This window comes from Saccoglossus kowalevskii, chromosome 12 (assembly GCF_978046115.1).
Source record: "Saccoglossus kowalevskii chromosome 12, keSacKowa6.1, whole genome shotgun sequence".
Taxonomy (NCBI): domain Eukaryota; kingdom Metazoa; phylum Hemichordata; class Enteropneusta; family Harrimaniidae; genus Saccoglossus; species Saccoglossus kowalevskii.
In genome coordinates this window covers 12,621,697-12,638,591 of record NC_140652.1, presented here as the reverse complement: position 1 = coordinate 12,638,591, position 16,895 = coordinate 12,621,697, and the positions used below count along the sequence as shown (strand labels likewise).

At 38.3% G+C, this 16,895-nt stretch overlaps 2 protein-coding genes across 2 annotated transcripts; one reads left to right on the top strand and one right to left on the bottom strand.

Moving 5' to 3' along the window:
• Window positions 1-200: 200 nt before the first annotated feature.
• On the top strand, window positions 201-6,738 carry LOC102808223 (uncharacterized). Its single transcript, XM_006818350.3, has 5 exons — window positions 201-427; window positions 1,506-2,230; window positions 2,570-2,729; window positions 3,245-3,389; window positions 3,794-6,738. The coding sequence occupies exons 1-5, from the start codon at window positions 224-226 to the stop codon at window positions 3,940-3,942; spliced, it is 1,383 nt and encodes a 460-aa protein (XP_006818413.1). The 5' UTR covers window positions 201-223; the 3' UTR covers window positions 3,943-6,738.
• A 550-nt stretch (window positions 6,739-7,288) lies between these two features.
• Window positions 7,289-16,113, bottom strand: LOC144355139 (uncharacterized). The gene is made up of 4 exons (XM_078010550.2): window positions 15,961-16,113; window positions 11,895-13,585; window positions 11,158-11,238; window positions 7,289-10,496 (listed from the first exon to the last, which is right to left on the bottom strand). The coding sequence occupies exons 1-4, from the start codon at window positions 16,076-16,078 to the stop codon at window positions 10,104-10,106; spliced, it is 2,283 nt and encodes a 760-aa protein (XP_077866676.2). The 5' UTR covers window positions 16,079-16,113; the 3' UTR covers window positions 7,289-10,103.
• Between the last annotated feature and the right edge of the window lie 782 nt (window positions 16,114-16,895).

The following is a 16,895-nucleotide window of genomic DNA, read 5'->3' as shown; positions in this document are numbered from 1 at the left end:
TCAGTTTATTCGACATTTTTCAGAAATGATGTGAATAGTACACGAACAACATCGCCATGTGTTGCTGTACATACGTACGTATCGACATCACGACGTAGAGGGCGATGTTCATTAGATCCGTATTTATGTACACGTTATACAGTGGTAGTTTTATTGTATCCCTGAGTAGGATTATATTTAAAACAGCTTGCTTTGCTCGTCAGCTGCAGTAAGAATAACAACGATGGGACTGTCCATGGCTGAACACATTAGATGTGGTATTGTTCTTTATCTCACCATACTCGTACTCTCTATAACGGTTTTCTGGATTTTCAAAGTAACTGGAAGAATGGACTACATCTACAGCGAACATGGCCGTGGTGTCTACGCCGGCAAGTACGGAGCCGTGAACGAGGATGGAGGTCGAGCATATGGTAATTTATCGAAGGTACTCACTCGTTTTAATAATTGCCCTTTTGGAATATTAATATTTGATAGAAGCGTACTTTGTAGCAGGCATGTTTACGTCATCATTACATCAGAGTATATTCGTTAAGTAGTATATACACGTATATAACATGTATTATGTATACAAACTCGACGATAAGAGATATACATCCCATAATATCTATGATAAATATAGACAGACATGACTGTATCAAACTCGTTGAAATATGAAATGGCCAGAATATGAGTGATGTTTTTGTTTGTTTGGTCATGCGCATTTGAGAAGCAGGCTGGTACAACTTAATCGTTTCCCCTATATCAAGGCAATGGCCGAAACGCTTCCTGTTTATTATCAAAGCCGCGATACGATGTCTGCTAAATGACGCCATTCTTGGTGGAGCGTCGTCGAACTGCTTTGATTTTTTATGGTGTTGTGACGTCATCAACACACGCAGTTCCGAAACTGTGACGTTGTTGTATAATCAATCAATCAATTGCATATTATCATAATCAATAAAACGATTAAGGAGAAAAGGTGACATTAACTCGATGTGCATGTTTATTATTGTAAATGAGCACCATTTACCCAGGTCCTATTTCGTTTGTGTACTTTACACGGGAAGACCGTTTATATCTCTCTCACTGATCTCACTGACCCTGCGTTGTTAACGTTGTCAGCTTGTCAGTTGTTGGTTGGTCGTCAGGAGTTTGTTCTTCTGGATTGTTTGTTGATTACGCTGGTCTGCCGATGGACCGGTCTCCCCTTTTGAGCCAACAAGTCTGAAAATGTGTTCTATAATTTCAACATTTTAATTCATAAATTGTATATTGTCCAGTATCTACTGATGGGGTGGTGGGATAGCTCTAGAAAATATCAAAGTTGCATTTTTGTTGTTGTAATTTTCAGCATTTTAACCTTTGAAAAAGATGTGTTGGGGTAGAGCGTGGAATTGCTGACGGTTCATCTATGTCCGCTAGGTTCAAGTTCATATAGGGATACGAGTATTCTTTAAGGGTGTTTACAGTTCTTGCACTAGGAAATCCCATTTAAACTGTGATATTTTGTTTCCTTGTCACAGGGCACATTGCTGACTTCAACAAGGGTAAGGCCATACTATCACACGCGAGTTAAAACCATGGTCGATTCTGGGTCACAATCGAAAACTCCGTCACAAACTGAAGTAAATGCATTTCCAGCGAAGACTTTTTCTCCTCGTTCCAGGACAGGTTATCTGCTACCAGTGATACACAAAGGCGGACAGAATGTCCAGTTCAATTCATTCAAGAAAGCAGCCGCGTTTGCACTCCTTAGAAACCGTACAATTGTCTTGACACCCTTTTTCTTTCACGGTGGGGACGAACGAGGGTGGACTATTCAACACTGGCGAGAGTTCAACATGACCTTTGACACAGCGGAGCTTCAGAAAATCGTCCCCGTTGCCACCTTGAGTGAATTTAAACGTGAATGCGATGGCAAAATGAAAGCACTCATCACTTCGCACTACAGGATTTACAAGGCGAATCTCACCCTAAATCGACTTCTACATCTGAAACCAGTCGCCTATAACAACACGGTCAAAACGTCTAGGTACGTCTATGATAAACTCATCTTTGACGACGAGCCGTGCTTGGCGCTGCTTCTCCCTCATTATCTCGACATGCCCAAAAAAGAAGTGTCCGATTTGATTGACAGCCATTTTGTACGCGCACCGATCATAAAAAGAGCCGTGGATACCGTTCTTCGTCATGCTTGTCAAGGTGGCCACATGATGGCGCTACACTGGAGAAACCGAACTGGAGAAACGTAAGTGGCGTTCTTCAGATTACCTTCAAGTTGCATGTCGAAACTACATACAATGTGTGCGTTATGGCGCACTCATTGGTGATCATTTTATAGACAGGACTTTAGATTTAGATTTTTATTTATTTTATCGAATTCTGTACTTGTATGCCCCCTAGCTCACCCAAAACAAGCAACTATAAATATACAAGGTCACTTAGTGAATGTGAATTTGTTAAACCATGCATCCATTCAAAATATTAACATATTATTAAACGCGTTCTGGATTTAGCGACGAGTTTCTGACGCACGCGCAGTAGGAATTGTAGTGAATTAATATGATTTCGCTTCTGCATATCACAGGTGTTTCCACTTTTCAGCAGCAGACAAGGTAAAAGAAAAATGCAGAAAAGCTATCCCTGAAGCCGCCATAGCCGCTGAGATGGTTGCTCACTCGGTAAAGTGGCATATGGAGAAAGAAAACACTACATGTCTGTTCGTCGCACATCCCCATTATTCAAAGGTGAGTGACATGATAATTCTAGGCACGACCGGAACTCAAGTTTATCATACATATTGAAACATAATCGAAATTAACTTTTGGATTGACATTTCACATTCTTTTTAAATTAAAATCAATGTATGAAATATACATACTTCTGGACGATCATATAAATTAATTTATATGCATATTAGATAACTTTAACAATAATTATTAATTGATCGGCGCGTGCAACCCGCACAGTTTAAAAATAATTACGTGATATGTGTATGTTTTATGAAGACCTAAGGCCGTTTTACATGAGGCCATTAGTGAGGCAACATGACGACGCTAACTAGTACACGAGGAAACTGACTGTAGCGACGGATTTTCAGACGGTGTCGCCCGAATTATCTTGGCAACGGGAATTGTTGATGCGAGGCGTTGCATCATGTGTTGCTGGTTACGTTGCCTCAATAATCGCCTTGCATACAATTCCAAAATGAATGTCAAGTTTAATGTTGAATTGCGTCATGTTATTCTTGTTTGTCTGTTAGCCTGCTATCGACTACTTCAAGAAAGTGATTCCAGGGTACAGAGTGATAGACTCTGATATTGCTAGAGAGTTGAAAGCTCCTGAAACGGACCGAATTAAGAACGACATGTACCTCATGTCGCTATTCGACCAAGAAATGTGTTACAGTAAGTCATTGTAAGATTCTGCAGAGTCATCACAGCGCCTCCTATAGTCGACAATGGGATCTGCAATAAGCTTGCTAATACTAATAGTTTATTGCATATCACGCATTTGCGCTGAATGTTTTGATACACACAATCACGAAAGAATGCACATATGTTGTATACTGCAAAAAACATTCAAGTTTACGATAAATCATAATATATTGTGTGTATAACTTGTAGTATCAAATAATAGCAATGTAATTTCCAATCTATTAGTATACTGCATCTTTAACGAACATATACTTTTTTACGGATTTCACCGTGTTTCCATTCCGAAATGCCGCAACTACTCAAGTTCTTACATAGCTCGAGTAAAATTAAAATATAATAAGACAACTGAGCGACAACTTATCTTTTATTCGCAGGATCTAAACTGTTTCTTCGTCAGCGTTATTCGAGTTGGTCCGATTTCATTGAAGAACAGAGAAATGTTATCGGGACGAGTACGATGCGTATAGCTCAGCTACAAGGATTAAACGGCCCGGAGTTCCGTGACTACATACAATGGGTTTGATAATGCGATATGGGGAGGGGCGGGGTGACCGATTATCGTATGGTGAGCTTGTCTTGACGCTGACTTAATCACGTATTATCAATTGTTTTGAAACCCATGTTAAAATCTTTATGCTTAGTTGTTTTAATCACAAAATAGTACACTTGTATCTCCGGTTGACGATTTGGCTGGTTTCGCCTCGAGCAAGTATCATAGTTCATATCAAAATTCCAAATTACAGTGCATTGTGGGATTGTTATGTTCGAATCGAACGCAACTAGTACTCCGCCAATCATAACGCACGCCTGCTCGTGCAACCTGAACTAACAATCCTACAGTGCACTATGATTTAGAATTGCGATATGGTCTATGGTACGGGCGCTCGATGCAGGAAATATTAGAATATAATAATATTTTCATATGAATGTATATAATGTTGTATCAGAAGCAGGCTCGACTAGCTTCACTATTCTGCAAATAAATACGATTTAATTTGAAAATATTATTACATTCACCTATGCATCAAAGGCCCGTGGTCTATGGGGAACCAAGCCGTTCGCAAGAAACGCCGGGAACCGCCGAACGAAACGACCTGCTTGGAGGTGTAACGTTGTCGTCGCATTCGTGCCGGCGTGGCGTGGTAGGTCGAAGCTCAATATTCAATGCTTGAGCCGGTCAGAGATTCAACCAAAGAGATGTTTCCTCAGGTGTGTCATAGGGACCCGGCGCGGGGCGTTTTGAATCATCGTGGAAGAGTCGATATTCGAGTAGTCCGCCCGAAATCATCATGCGCCCTCACCCACCAGAGTGCAACAGCATTTTGCATCACTAGGACCAAGATATGTGTTCCTGGACTGTCAAATGACAATGTTAATGCTGCACATAATAGCAAATACCATATCACATTAATTCTAATATATATTTTCGTTACTCCTTGTTAACTTAATATTAAAGTAAACTCTTTTCAAACATTTTTACATGATCCTGCGTTATATTTACTTACTCGAATTATACTTACTTACTCGAAGGAATGGAAATTTTCAATTATACGTCAATATGGCGATCAGAATGTTGATTTATTTAAATTAGATAAATTATTTTTAAAATAGATTAGACAGGAAGAGCGGCGGCGTTGCCTAATTTATAAAACAAGGAATTGCTTATACCACGAGCAATGATGTATCATTTTATTATGAACTGAATCTGCCTCTACTGAGGTCACAGATCACAACGTGAATAAATGTATTATAATTGTGATAAATACGGATATAACAGTTTTCACTGACCATCAAAAATCCACGCTGAATCAAATAACAGATGAAAAAAAAACCACTTTTATCTGCAAGAAGATTTCAACTCGCCCGAGAATAGATCTTCTTCATAGATGGCCGTTGAGTTCTCGTTCAGACCGAGAGAAACGAGACTTGATTTTTGCCTTCCGCTGTTCTATTTTTAGCCGAGTCTACTGTTCCAAAAAAACATGATTATAACGCATTTAATTCGCAGTATAAACCATTTCTTCTTTATTGAATATTGAGAGTAATGTATATTTACTTATAACCGAATGTGGTCAGCGCAGTCAGGCATATTTTTCTTTATAGCTTTTCAATCTATAATAATATTAGGAAACAATTCTATTTTGTCTTAAGAATTACATTTATATACAATGTAACGTTTTTATAAATCTCAAGGGGAGTAATGCCGGGCCCGGGAAAATACTGTTTCCATGAATGTATAATTATGTATAATTACTTAGTTATGTGATTATTTAATTGTTGTTTTCTCTTCTATTTTCAATAGACGCAACATTCATTTATTATGGTTATATGAGTGTAACACATGATCGCCTGTACTAGTATTTTACAACATATATACTGCCTCCGGTCACATGTTGTCAAGACAACTCACATGTCGCGCTTCACTAGCTTTTCGTCATTTTCGTTTTCAATATGAGTTGTCAAACAAATAATACTTTTAATATTTGCCAAATGCATTTCTGCAGGTACACACTAATTATCTGGCAGCTTCAACGGATATATAGTATTAAAAAAAGTTGTCCTCTATTGTTTTCCAATGCAACACGTCAATGAACTCGGGGATTTACGAAATACCTGTGTCGAATCGGACACTGAATTCTATATGTATATCAGCGCTTATACTACGTACACACTGTAGTTCTGCGACTGTATATGTCTTTGGGGTCCATGTTATGATATAATACCGTTATAAACTTGTTGCCATAGGTAACACCACATAGTATACAATTTCAAAATTGCCTGTATGCTCGACGCGATATTACTATTATATTATGATATTATCAAATCGGCGGCCATTTTGGCAGACAAGACACTCGCAACCAATCAGCCACGCTCTTGTAAGTAGATTTACACTGACTCCGTTGCTAGCTCAGTGACGTCACATGCACACACGTAATACATTCGAGATACACACGTAAACGTCGAAAGAGGGCGTTACTGATATGAAATGTACTGGTACATGTATTACAAATATATATTTATTTAATTATTTTTTTGTCTTTTGTGTCTTAACTTAAATTTCCTTCGCCTGTATTTTTCAATAAAACATTTTAAGCAAATGAACAAAATGGTGGGTGTCTTTCAGTTGTGAGCAGTCAGCATAAAATGACCTCCATGTAGTTGCGCCCTCTGTCGGCGATAATGCTTATCTGGTTTCAGCTGGTTCCATTCTACACCTGTTTACTCAAGTTGTATGAGTTGCACGCACAACGAATTTCTTGGGTAAATATTCGGGGATAATTCATTGTTATCTACATGGGAATAAACAGTCGACAAATAATAGTTTGTAAGTCGTATATTACTTCAGTATTTCATTGCCTTCCATTTTCAATCAGAACTCCTACTGAGTATTGTAAATATCATGAAAAATGATAAAAGCAGTTACCATGGCAACAAATCCTGAAACGTTGACGCCCTGAAGCCATCCTGCTCTGAAGGACGCGGTGTTTAATCACCAAATAAAACTTAATTCTCATTATTGTAATCACTCAAGTCTACTACTCAAGTTTTTCAAATTCCATTACCGGATTCTGTTGGATATATTTTCTCATGAACCGTAAATAACGATGCTTATAAAGGTAAGTGAGAGGTTTTCTACAGATCATACAAAGTGGGGATGCAGCTTTAATGTTGAGCTAAAATTGTACGACTTAAACAACCAATCATAGTTGTCAGTCGGTTTGAACTACATTGCTTTCCTCGTTGACCTCGTTTTGATGTTATAGAAACGGTTTTTGTCACTAGGGGGCGCACCATTTAGGCGCTAGTCACGTGCCTTATTTCAGTTAAATTACGTCACTTACAATTCACAACTCGACACAAGCAATGCATTACAATTTTCCAAAAATAATATTTTTTTATTGATGTACCGAGAAATAAAATACAATATTTTGAAGTCAGTTAAGACAGATGATGACACATATACAATAGTTGATGAAGTGAAATATAATTTGAATTACAATTAACACAATAATTACACACATATGACGTCACTGTAATATTTAATGAGATTCATTGCATTGTACATAAATACTGTTTTTATACTATGATTTGATCAGTGTGGATTATGTACATACACTATGATACTAAATTAGGAAAATGTCTTGACAATTCAATTTCGAGAAGAACTTTCTCTTGTATACTGTATAATTCATAAATAAATGCATACTTAATTGAAATTATTTGCATAAATATATATATATACACACTTAACGAAAACCTGTTAGGTTAAATGGTGGTGGTCGTGTCCCAAAGATCTGTTTGACAACGCGTGTAAATTAACTTTGTTTATTTCCACGAATTTCGGACACGCGCAAAGCCCAGGCCAGGAAACAAAATACGAGGCTTCCCCCATGACAGGGTTCACAAAATTCAAATATTAGATACTAATAGATCAGCTCGTTATCTCTGAGAAATATAGTTATTTCGAGATATACAAATATTTGGTGACAACGAAAGTGGTCTAAAATTGTAATAACCACTGAGTATTAAAATCGATTGGCAATTTTTGTCGTTAGCTAAATTTATTGTTTTTATAAAAACAACATAAAATCATCGCATCCTTTCCTATCTTCTCACGTATATTGGACTTGAATGGCGAATTTACAGGAAATTGTGAATATCCTGTATCAATAATTTGGCATGAATTCTTACAAGCGTGGACGGCTTATGCAAATACTGCACGTGGTCCGTTGTCCAATTGTTATTACACTATGAATCCCTAATTTTCGAGTTGTTAATTTTCCTCGGAATTCCGCTAGAGGGCGCATCTAAAATACTCTCGACCGAAAGCGGTGTCGTAAGATTATAATCTAATACATAACAACTTTGCCGCTTTTTTGAGTTGTTATCACTTCCTAAAACAACAACCAAATATGCACACTAATTTGTTCGTCTTTGTTCCAGCACATCTGTACATTGTCGTAAAAAAACATTCAATTCGTTTTTCTTTTAAACATAGGTGACGCCATATAAAAAAGCAGTGTCACGAGTCAATTAATATTAACTCGATTTGGGTTTATTATGTGAATGAACTGTAAACACAGTAAATTTAGTACCTGGTTTTTTTTTATAGAAAGTCGACCAAAACTATCCTCGCGAATCGGAGATAAACATTCAGGCACATAGGATAGGACATCGAATATCAACTGATAAACTCTTAATCACGTACATTACGCGTTGTGCACGTGACTTCTATTTAATCTGACTTCAATTTGAACTATTGACACCACCAGCTGAAACAAGCACAGTACAATTCCGGTGTTCGTTTGAGATGCAAATACTTATCATCCATCACGAGTTATGACGTCAGAATTATGACAAGTACTTAAAGGGTGGTGGTCGACGCGCTGCGCATGTGCGACATTTGATAAACATTGATTTCCCACAATCCAATGCGTTTTCCTAATGTAAATCGTGAGGTTTGACCTTGGCGCGACTTGCACTAAATACAGCCGGCGACTTCTTCGATACCTTCCAGTCATCTAACAATACCTAATTAAAGCTTGGTAACGTCTCAATTTGTACTCGTTGATCTGCGCAAGAGTCAAAGTCGCCATCTTTGTTTATATGAGACCCATATATCTCGCGCATGCGTGGCGCGACGACTACCGCCCTTTAATAAGCATAACATCTCAGAGTCTTAGAAACAAGATAAGAGATACGAGGATAAGAATAACAATGTGTAAAAGCGATAGAAGGGTTGATGCATTACAACGAACTATCAGGTCACACATCCTGGTACTCTGACTCCAAAAGGTCACACATCCTGGTATTTGCTGTAGACTCGTTCAATCTGTTTACTCATACCAGAATCAAACGATACAGTGTGTTTTACAAATGGTATCTTTGTGTCGAAATTTTGACAAATTACTGGTATTATAGTGGAGTAATATCCACAGTGAATACATGGATGTGTGACTCTTGGAGTCATGGCTGGGGATACTACAGGTATGGTTGGCTCATCTTGCAAGGAGGAAGACGGCGATTACAAAACTACTGAAGTAGACAGATAGCATAAATACGCCATCTTTGTTATCGATGCGTAGGAAATTTGAACTTTGAACTCTGTACAGAAAAATAATAGCCATTGTAATTTGATGCTTCACATACTAGTACACTAACATGTATATTTGACAAGTCTGAGAATTGTGGGTATTTATACACATAATTGTTACGTCATGATGTGGGTTACAGCTAGTAACCCCGATGATTCAAACAATATTACAACACATGCCATGGTCAGACATCTTACTGAGTTCCGTGCCGAATAAAAACACTCTTACACATTATATACATACTCCACGGAAGTAATATTTAGCGAAAACTTTGTATTCACGATCACATGTCATTCTGCATAAGTAGAACTTTCTCCCCGTAGTGTACAATACAAGGCCATTCTTCCATATTTGGGCATTGTGACGTCGTATTCACAACTGATTAAATTGTTCAGTATTGTTTGTGAGGAACAAAATTTGAACTTAAATCAATATTACATATAAGTTAATGAAAACATTGTAGTCCGAAACGGGGTCACATACAAGCCATGCCTTGCCGCATGTTTCCCGTCGGTATCGTAGAATGACTGACTAAGTTTTTGTTGACAGATCGAGACACCTACGTCATATGCATGGATGATTACCCTGTCTAACTTTTTCTCTCAACTTCCGGAGAGTACTGCGAACATTCTTCCGTCAAGTTCAACTGTTCGTGCGTCAAAACATTTCCAGACGGCGACTTGGTATCTACAGTGATTAGGTCACTCATCTGTGACTCGTCAAACCGTGACCCCGTGGAGCATCTTTTCCCGTCAGTTTCCATTGACATCGAGTCGCGTTGTCCCGGTAACGTTGTACTCTGCTCCTCAGAAGCGTCATCTGGCGACACCTGGTCAAGCGAAGCGGACAGAGGGCGTGATTTCGACGAGGTTCTCTGTGAGGCGATGGAATGCGTTGATGACACAGTGGATGGATGGCGCACGGTTTGTGCACGGGGGCTGTTGATTTCCTCCTCTAACGGATCAATTTCATCATCCATTTCCTACGAACAAAAATTTAATTGCTACTGAACTCAAACTACTTCCAACTAATGCTCTTGAATCTGTGACCAGTATAAATGTACTTTGAGAACTTTCCTATGAGGCGCGCCCTCTAGCAGCGAGCGATTCTGTGACTTTAGGTGAAAGGAAGGTGTTGATTGTTTCCAGCATACGACAATACAGTCTATCTACGTCGTCCACGTCATCTACACGTCACAGAAGCGCCTCGGCACATAGAAGGCGCGTCTTATCAGGAAGTATAGACCACTTCAAGTCCAAAATTAAATTATTCGATTTTTGTGGCAGACGTTCGGCCCGCGTCTATCACGCAATGCGCGAGACCTCCCAGTGAACGGAAAATTACCTATTTCAGGTAGAAATTGCTGTTTTTGTAGAATAAATCAAACATCGTAGCTCGCGGATTATCACTACCGTAACACATTTACGGAAAGCGAATTGTTGACGTCATTATATTCATTTAAAGCGAGAGGGTCGTCACCTGCACAAGCGACGATAACAACACACGCTAAAACGCAAAGGCTCATGGGTCGACGCTTATTTGTAAACAATGACACGCTATGGCCATCTGACGCATACGCAGGTGACGACTCCCCCGCTTTAACACCAAATGTGTCTGTCTGACTACAAACAAATCATACTTACATCCTCGGCGTCCTCATCCAAATCACGTCGTCTCTCACCTGGTATTCTCCTGTTGGCGAGCAGCTGCGACATATTATCCATCTATTATAGGGAAACAAATTGATCTATCTATTGACAAGCCTTTATTGACAAGCCTTTATCACATATAACTATATATTCTATTATTTGTACATATACAAATTGCAGGCAAAATTATACACCGTTATGCGGTAAAGGCATTGATATTATGTCCCGCTGATGGTGTAATATTCAATGCTGTGTGGCGTCAGCGTCTCCGCGATTTGCAAAATACTTCACATTTACCGCAGGTCACAACAAACAAAAGGGTATGAACAAAATGAAATCTCGAAACTTGCACTACTATTTAATGAAACATTATCGTTATAACTTCATATGTGTGCATTTTACTGTTTTTGTATTGTTTTTCCGTTCTCTGGTTAGTTTTGACATAGGATCGCGTCGCGCGCACCTACGCCTATGCGCAGTTCATTCAAACGCATTGACTAGAACGTAATAAACATAGCTCGCGGTAGTAACAAGTACTTCATCGTCACAAAAGCTTTGAAATATGACCAAGTCAGACACACATAATTGGTTTCGTCAATTCGTTGTATTTACTACCTTGCCTGTGAATACCGCTATTACCAGTTATGTTAAATTGTGTTGTAGTTGTTTGTGAGCCTCCTCTATACGCATGCGCAGTTATGACGAAGCAAACTATTTCATCAGATACTTACCTGTAATACGAATTCATTTGTAAGGATTTCCGGATTGGGCATAACGGCTTCGTCCGCCAGCACGGCTATCCTGACGTCATCGCCATAGCTGAAAGCGGAAATACTCACACCAACCTGATCTCTAGGCGGAATCCAATAAAGCATCATTTTAATTTTTCTCCCGGCGAAAGACAATTGCATATCCGGTCCAGGCAAATTCGAAACAACACATGTCATTTTATTGTTGATGTAACTGACGATCTTTTGCGCAGAGGACACAGGTAGGAGCGTCCTTAAAACGTGCAGAGCGCCGTACATAACAACGGGGTCGGCTGAGTTCTTCAACTCTTCAAGTTCATGTTTAGTCTCCCATAGCCTCGGAATTGATCCTTCCGTGTTAGTCGGCAGCTTAATGTCGAACATGGCGTAGTGGTTACCCATGTTAATGTTTCTGGAGTCTGAGCGTAAATCCATAGGCATAGTAACATGGAGGTTATACGGATGAGCTACTCCGCGCGACTGCATATAGATCCGCAGGCTTCCAGAAATGGCCGCCACAAGGACATCATTCATTGTGCTCCTTGTGACCTGCTTAATACGGATAGCGGCAGGAAAACTGTATGGTTCGGACCATGCGACTACTTTTTTCCCGCTAAGTGGCGGACCATGTAAAATGTTGCGATCTTTCCTGAGAAAAATAAGCTTGCCCAGAAAAATAAGTGGGCCAGCAACCGCAGCTCGCAGCCCGTTAAATATTATTGCCCCACCACCAAAACGTGGTTTCAGTATATCCGTGGAATGTAGATCAGAAACCGATTTACAAAATATCCTTACTAAACTAATCCCATCTGTAAGTGCTGGGTGCATACGAAAAAGAATCATAGTATCCTTATCCGGACCGACATTTGTCGCAACATGAATCTCCCACGGTGGCTTGTCGAGTTCAATTTCCTTAGCCGCCGATTCGGCAATATATTCTTCAAGATCCTTGCGCGTCTTCACCGTTGGTGGCATTCTCAAAACATGCTTATCCACTGAGAAATCATCATCATTCATCCAGGCATACCCAGAATACACCTGCACAATCTTTTGTAAAAACCTTGGGTAAAGTTTTTTCCCGCTCTCGCTCTCAGCAGATATAAGCCTCGCCATGATCATGTCACGTATTCGGGACATTTCTAGGCCTGCTTCCATCTGAATCAAACTATGTGCCACCATTTTATTGAATTCCGTCTCGTGCAGCCACTGAGACTCCGTGATGGCCAGCAACTTTGAGCAGCAACACGAACACACGTTTCGGTCCGAGCAAAAACAGCAACAGGCGGCGAAACGCCGACCAATTAAAGCCACCGGCAATGCAAACAACAGGATAGCGAAGGTTGGACAAAACACAGTCAAAGCAGCTATTAAGAAGATGAGACTTATGATGAAGGAGATTAGTAGGTTCTTCTCCACTGGATGTTTAAGTCGTTTAATTGGTGCACTAGCATATCTCTTGCAATTGCCATTTTCTTTGATATGCAATATGTGGTGATCAGACACAGGTGAAGCCTCGTTCTGGCCAACCTGATCCGTGCTACCATAGAAGTTGTTACTTTTCAACACATCGCTCCCTCCAAGTCTTCCATGGCTCCGCTGCCTGGACGTTGCATCGCTAGCTGGTGGCACAGACGAAGCGCTGCTTGATCGGAATAAAACCTCGGTGGCACTATCTGTAAAGAGACAACAGACAAACAAACACATTAAATAATGATAGTATTTCATATGTCTCAGGTAACAGTCCAGGTGCGCTGCATTATGCACATGTATTCACATGTAGATTATCACACACTTGTATTCACATGCATATTGTAAACCATACACTTCTATTCACATGTAGATTGTAAATCACGCACTTCTATTCACATGTAGTATGTAAACCACGCACTTATATTCACATGTAGAATGTAAACCACACACTTATATTCACATGTAGATTGTAAACCCTACACTTGTATTCACATGTAGATTATAAACCACACACTTATATTCACATGTAGATTGTAAACCATACACTTGTATTCACATGTAGAATGTAAACCACACACTTATATTCACATGTAGATTGTAAACCACACACTTATATTCACATGTAGAATGTAAACTACACACTTCTATTCACATGTAGATTGTAAATCACATACTTATATTCATACTTATATTCATACATAGATTGTGAACCATACACTTATATTTACATGTAGATTGTAAACCACACACTTATATTCACATGTAGACTGTAAACCACATACTTATATTCACATGTAGATTGTAAACCACATACTTATATTCATATGTATATTGAACCACACACTTATATTCACATGTAGATTGTAAACCACATACTTATATTCATACTTATATTCATACATAGATTGTAAACCACACACTTATATTTACATGTAGATTGTAAACCACATACTTATATTCATATGTAGATTGTAAACCACACACTTATATTCACATGTAGATTGTAAACCACACATTTATATTCACATGTAGATTGTAAACCACACACTTATATTCACATGTAAATTGTAAACCACACACGTATATTCACATGTAGATTGTAAACCACACTTATATTCACATGTAGATTGTAAACCACACACTTATATTCACATGTAGATTGTAAACCACACACTTATATTCACATGTAGATTGTAAACCACACACTTATATTCATATGTAGATTGTAAACCACACACTTATATTCACATGTAGATTGTAAACCACACACTTGTATTCACATGTAGATTGTGAAACACACACTTGTATTCACATGTAGACTGTAAACCACACACTTGTATTCACATGTAGATTGTAAAACACACACTTGTATTCACATGTAGATTGTAAACCACACACTTGTATTCACATGTAGATTGTAAAACACACACTTGTATTCACATGTAGATTGTACACCACACACTTGTATTCACATGTAGATTGTAAACCACACACTTGTATTCACATGTAGATTGTAAAACACACACTTGTATTCACATGTAGATTGAACACCACACACTTGTATTCACATGTAGATTGTAAAACACACACTTGTATTCACATGTAGATTGTACACCACACACTTGTATTCACATGTAGATTGTAAACCACACACTTGTATTCACATGTAGATTGTAAAACACACACTTGTATTCACATGTAGATTGAACACCACACACTTGTATTCACATGTAGATTGTACACCACACACTTGTATTCACATGTAGACTGTAAAACACACACTTGTGGAGACTGTATATATTATGCAAATCAGAAATAATGCGGTTAATATATTTTCAATGTATGCGCTGACACATTTGTAATCTCATATACATAAACTATGGCAAGATTGAATAGCGTTAAAACCACTACATACAAAACACCCTGAAGGGCATTAATCAGATCTACGAATGTCTTTATATCACACCTAAGAGCATGACAACATCCGGATATTTCTAATCTTGTGTAATTAAACATGAATAAATTATCAATACTGTGCAGATCACAACATGTAATATTTAGTCACAATCATTGTAATAATTTAAGAAGAAGAAAAAACGTATTATGAAGTGATCAAATTTATTAAATACTACAACTTAGTATTAAGTTTAACGAATGCGCGTGTACGATTAATTTACATGTGTATCCTTAATGGATTGAAAACCATGACAACCGATTTTCAAGATAAGTCGTCCTTACTTACTAAAATAATAGCATGAGTATACTGTGCTATGACAGAACCGAACCAAACTGAATTGAATTTTGGCGTTGGTCGACTGCTGCGCATAGCATAGTAGGGCGCTATTGCCAAATATGACATGGCTATATTTTATGACAGTATCAACCTTGCGTGGATAAGTTCAGGTACTCAGCCAACCATTATGAAATAGCAAACAGATTTATTTGCGAAAACATGTCCAATAACTGCCACTACGCTAAAACGACATATGTCGTGTACATCAATCACACTTCACAAATCATACATTATCCACCTAGAGAAAGTAACGTATGGAAGCCACTGATAATATTAATGTCTGACCTGTTTTGTCTTGTCGTGATGTTGTCTGATCTAGCAGCTGCGCAGAATGTCTTCTTTCTGCCCACATCGTTTCGCCAATACAGGCTGCCATATCATAAGGTTTAACTTGATTATACATACATGCATGTACCGGCAAAAATTCTCAATTCTTTTGAAAAAAAAAAAAATAAATAAATAAATAGTGTAGTTAGTCGCAAAGCAGAGAGAAGTGACAATGTATCTGCTTACTGCATGTTATGGTATAGCATAACTTAGAATTTAGATGGATGCCGCAAAAACTATGTCTGACTAGCTGTTGATTTGGGGCGCAGACGATATTCTGTTGGATTATGCAGGCTTAGTTTTAGCCGCAGTTGAAAACCAATTTAAATATTGCGCTACTGGGCACATTACTGCGCATATGTACACATCACTCCGTTAATGTAAATTTTCTGAAATGCTAATATTCATGCTAATAACAATATTATTTTTTTACATAACACTGAGGTAAATTGTGAGATACGAAGCAATAATTTCACCATAGGAACCAATGCTAAAATGCAAAATTTGGGCCATTTTCCACAACAATTTGGATTTTTGTTTCTCAAGAATATTGCTTGTTGACCGCATTATCGGTAGCATAAAAGCCTGAAAAAAACGGCATATAGTATCGATTTCGGTCTAAATCTCCTTAAAACATGGCGACACTGGTGGTGCTCTCAGTCACAAAAAAAACATGACACTAAATAACGAATGAAATTTAGTCTAATGTACATGGTTTGAGTAGAAGAATTGTTAAACAAATATAGTCAAATTACATCATACAAAAATTGTTAGATTACAAAAAAAAAAAACATTTTAACTAGAACCATATTATAAGCGAGAAATGTGAAAAGTCAGGTATACATTTTTAATTGGAAATATACATTGATGCTTTATAAATATCAATTATACGC